Genomic DNA, 4,716 nt, shown 5'->3' with positions numbered 1-4,716 from the left:
TCCTTCCTTCCTTCCTTCCTTCCTTCCTTCCTTCATTCCTTCCTTCCTCCCTTCTTTCCATCAATGGTCTAACATGTAGAGTTTGGAAGAGGGGGAAAGGAGACATAAACCAAAAATTAGAGAACAATTAGTAAGTACTGACTATACAACCAGGGGTTTATTCAGGGAAAACTACATGTAAGTGGTGAAGGACTGTGGAATAAAGAGCATTGTTGTTTCGTTTTTTTATTATGTGTTTTATGGAGAGATGAGTCTGATCTAGAGTCTTGGACCTGGATTAGGGGCAGGAAATGGATGGAAAAGAAATTGCCCAAGTAGCACAGTAGCCTGAGGCTTGAACTCTCTATGTGCTCATCCAAGTCTAAGAAGTTGGTACAGGTCTCTCTTATGGCAGGGCTCACCAGCTCCAGAAAAAGTTTTTCCTGCTGAGTAGTCTCTTCAGTGCTCCTTTCATGTCCTTGTTCCTTAGACTATAGATGAAGGGGTTCATCATGGGGGTGACAATTGTATACATGATGGCAGCCACCTTCTCCTTTTCTGCTAAGTAGGCAGAAGAGGGGAGGAAGTAGGCCCCTACAATGGATCCATAGCAGAGGAACACAGTTGAGAGATGGGAACTATAAGTGGAGGATGTTTTCCATTTCCCCTTGGCTGAAGGAAACTCAAATACGGTGCAACCAATAATGGCATAGGAGACAAGAATGAAGGTGAAGGGGATGAAAATAAATGCTCCCCCAACAACTAGGATTGTCAAGTCATTGATTTGGGTATCTGAGCAAGCAAGCCTTAAAATGGGTTCCAAGTCACAGAAGAAGTGTAGGATTTCTCTCTGATCACAGAAAGTCACGAGGGCCAGCAGATTGAAGTGCAGTATTGAGACAAGGTTAGAGATGACCCATGGAGTCACTACCAACAGGGCACAATGCTTGGGACTCAGTAATGCAGCATAATGTAATGGGTGACAGATGGCAATGTACCAGTCATATGCCATGTCTGCCAAGACGAAATTGTTCATTTCCACCAGCAACATAAAAAAATACATTTGTGTAAGGCATCCTGTAAAGGAGATGGCTAGGATCTGGCTTTGGATGTTTGCCAACATTTTGGGGCTTGTAGTGGTTGTGAAGCAGATGTCAGTGAAGGATAGATTGGCAAGGAAGAAGTACATGGGGCTGTGGAGGTGAGCGTCATTGATAATAGCTAGGATGATAAGTAAGTTTCCTACCACCATGACCAGACACGTGCATAGAAACAGCGTAAAGATGAGTTGCTGCTGCTCAGACCCCACCGTGAGTCCCATGAAGAAGAATTCAGAGATAGTTTGGTTTCCGTGTTGCATGGTTCTGCTGTGTCTAAAAAGGGAAAATTTTAACTTCACTATAAAATGGTAACATGACACAAAACCAGTCAGAGGACATTGTACTAGATGATAGAACAGAATCAGTCCTTGAAACCAGATAGTCCTGGGTTGTATTCTCTGCCTACTGAAATACAAACTCCACAAGGGCATGAATTTTATCTAATATGTTAAATGCTGTACAATAGTATTAAAGACAGTGCCTGGCACATCATAGGTGTTCGATAAATATTTGTTGGAGTTATACAAGAATGAGTGAATGAATGAAAAAATGAATGTTCTGAATTTACCACTCACTATCTTCATGATTTCGTTATTTGTGCTTCTCTAAACCTATTTCATCAATTTTAAAATGTAGAGAATACCCACTTTTCAGGGCTTTTGTGAGGATTGCAGGGACACATGTAAAATGCCCATGTATGTATTTTAGCTATTCCTGCACAAATAGTAGCTGTTATCACTCACTAATTTGGAAAAAATAACAAACTCTTAAGGCAAAAAGAAACCTTCAGAGAACATCTGACCCAGCCTCTGTCTTTGGGCAATTGAATACTCAATATGCATGTGATAGTTTAGTTGATCACATTTTAGTGTTCCAGAGACAAAGATGCCACAATCCCCTTCTGACGCCTTATCGAAAATTTTATCCTTTAGTAATTAACTCTTTCTCATATCTTCCTGAAATCTTCTCAGTTTTCACATTTCAACAAGGAGAAATTAGTCATCTGCATTAAATGCTGCTAAAAGGTCGTGTGGGGGATGTCCACAGAGATAATGTTTAGTGTCCTTAACAAGACCATTTATAGTGGAGTTGATTGAGCATAAGCCAAAGTGGAGAAAGTTTAGGGGTTACACTTTAAGATCTAGTGTTTATTGAGGGCTTACTATGTTGCAGATGCTCTACTACGTGTTTTAAGTGGATTGTCTAGTTAAATATTCACCACAACCCTATGAGTTAAGTAGGACTACTAATAAGATGTTCCATTTATGGATGAAGAAATCAAGGATTAAAGAAATTAAATAACTTGACAAAAATGATACATACCTAGTGTAGTGGAGTCAGGATTCTGAGCTCAGTTAGTCTAACTTCAGAGCCCTCTTGCTTAACCACTATGCATATTGCCACTATACTGCTTATGTCTTCATGTTTGTGAAGAGTATCACCTATGTTCTAGGCATGTAAGAGCTTGCTCATCCAAAGTCATAAAGCTAGTAAGTGGTGGAGCTAGACTTTGAATCTTGATGCCAAAGTGTTTTTGCCATATCTGTGTAAGTCCAAATGAGAGTGAATGGGCTTACAAATGGGAAGCTTTGTCTTCTGTTTATTTCAATTTGCATCTTATCTATGCTGCTGTGAGATCCATTTTACACACTTGCTACTTACTTAAAGATATGCCAAGTCTTCACATCACCTTCCCAGTCTAACACAACTGGACTACCATTGTGTAAATTCATGTACTTCTGCAGGTTTGCTGTTTAACTTTGTACTCTCTGAAAAAAAGAGGTTGGCACCACTAATGAATAATTGGAGCAAAATTGCAGGTGGAATGTTGCACTTAACAACACAATATTTCCCAAGTAATATTGCAATACTCATTTGCATACTAAAAAATAAATTATAAACCAAGCAAGATCAGGTCTGGTGGGACCTCTGTTAGGCAACGTTTAGCCATTTCATATGTATAGCGAAAATAATAAAGTGGGATATTATCATGTACATGTAATCTAGGCTTTGTATTAACGCAGATTGTATTATCAAAGTTTGACAGTCCATGTTTCTGATTTGACCTTCTAGGTACCATATCAGCTAGTTCCATTTAACTGGTGGTTCTCATTACTCTCCCCAAGCTGGCAGCATCTTTTACAACCAAGCACATAAGTATCTTCAGTCTTTCATTCTTTATATGCAAGTCACTAACTTGGCATAATACTCTTGCAGTGAATGTGGGGAGCAAACATTTGCATATTTGGGTTGGGGTCCCCCTCCTACAGAACTTACACAGATGTTTTGTGGCTATTTCCAAAGCCATTCCAGAAAGAAAACAGTTCCACTGCCTCCACATAAAAAAAATCAGTGATTTTTGCAGCCATGGATGTGAACATTTCCTCCTTCGAAAATAGAAAAAGACAGAGTAGAGAGCTGGAATAGAACTGAAAACCTCAACTGGTGGTGTTGTCTCTGCTGCTGGATTTAGAAAAGGATCACCCTAGGGCTCAGGACACAATTCTCTAGGCTCCTTATTAGAAATCACTCTCAATTCCAACCTCTATGGACCAATCCTCCCTGCTGGGATATATTGATATTCACTGATTTTTTGCAATTAAAAAAATATATTTTTTATATTGTATTTTTACTTTCCTTAGAAAACCAAAATATCAACTTTTGGAGAAAAATTTCACCTTCCTTTATACGTAATAGTTGCCTTGTGCATCTCCATGTAATCCAATAACAAGCTGACTCAGGTGATATTTGGAGAGCATCAATAATGAAAGGAACACTACAAAGTGCTTATTATTTGTCAGGCACTGTTCTAAGCCCTTCATGTATATTAATTCAGTTAATTTATTTTCATGATAAAATTATGAGGTAGGTAAAAATATGATCCCGTTTTCACAGGTGAGGAAACTGAAAACCAAAAAGTTAAGTGATTTGCTCAAGGTCATATAACTAGTTATGATAGAGTCAAGGTTCTTATCAGAAACTTTTGCTCTTGATCCCACTTTCTTAACCACTGCATTATGCTATCCCTTAGTAATCATAGGGAAGCTCTAGAAAAAACAAAAGCGTTCTGAGAACTTGAATAAAACTTATCTTCTCAAACTTCCCTCTTGTCATTCTCCCCCTGCAAATCCCAGCAAAGGTCCTCACCAAGTGTTCAATTCTACCTCCAAACCTAGAGACTATGGACATTTCAACTACCCTCTTCCTTTATTTATTTTTTTTTTTGTGAGGAGGACCAGCCCTGTGCTAACATCCAATGCCAATCCTCCTCTTTTTTTTTTTTTGCTGAGGAAGACTGGCCCTGGGCTAACATCCGTGCCCATCTTCCTCTGCTTTATATGGGACGCCGCCACAGCATGGCTTGCCAAGCAGTGCGTTGGTGGGCGCCCGGGATCCAAACCGGCGAACCCCGGGCCGCCGCAGTGGAGCGCGCGCACTTAACCGCTTGCGCCACCGGGCTACCCTCTTCTTTCTTCACGTTACCGTGGTGGGATATCCTTCCTTCTATTAAAGGCCAATCGGTTCACCTATATTCTGAATCCCTTCCCCTTTTGTCTTCCCAGGAGGCTTATGCTATCATTTAACTTCTTTCCTATATCTTCAAGCAATCCTTCTCTACTGGATTCTTCTTTTGGCT

General features: G+C 39.9%; 1 protein-coding gene across 1 annotated transcript; it reads right to left on the bottom strand.

Annotated features, from left to right (window-relative positions):
- Positions 1-397: 397 nt before the first annotated feature.
- LOC131400361 (olfactory receptor 1M1-like) lies at positions 398-1,339 on the bottom strand. Its single transcript, XM_058535115.1, has one exon. It carries the CDS (start codon positions 1,337-1,339, stop codon positions 398-400), a length of 942 nt encoding a protein of 313 aa, XP_058391098.1.
- Between the last annotated feature and the right edge of the window lie 3,377 nt (positions 1,340-4,716).

Source organism: Diceros bicornis, chromosome X (genome assembly GCF_020826845.1).
Source record: "Diceros bicornis minor isolate mBicDic1 chromosome X, mDicBic1.mat.cur, whole genome shotgun sequence".
Lineage (NCBI taxonomy): Eukaryota > Metazoa > Chordata > Mammalia > Perissodactyla > Rhinocerotidae > Diceros > Diceros bicornis.
The sequence above is the reverse complement of the archived record's forward strand: the minus strand, read 5'-3'. Positions and strand labels throughout refer to the sequence as shown.

Excerpts from the sequence above, each read along its gene's own strand:
- LOC131400361 (XM_058535115.1), bottom strand. The coding sequence starts at position 1,339 with ATGCAACACGGAAACCAAACTATCTCTGAATTCTTCTTCATGGGACTC.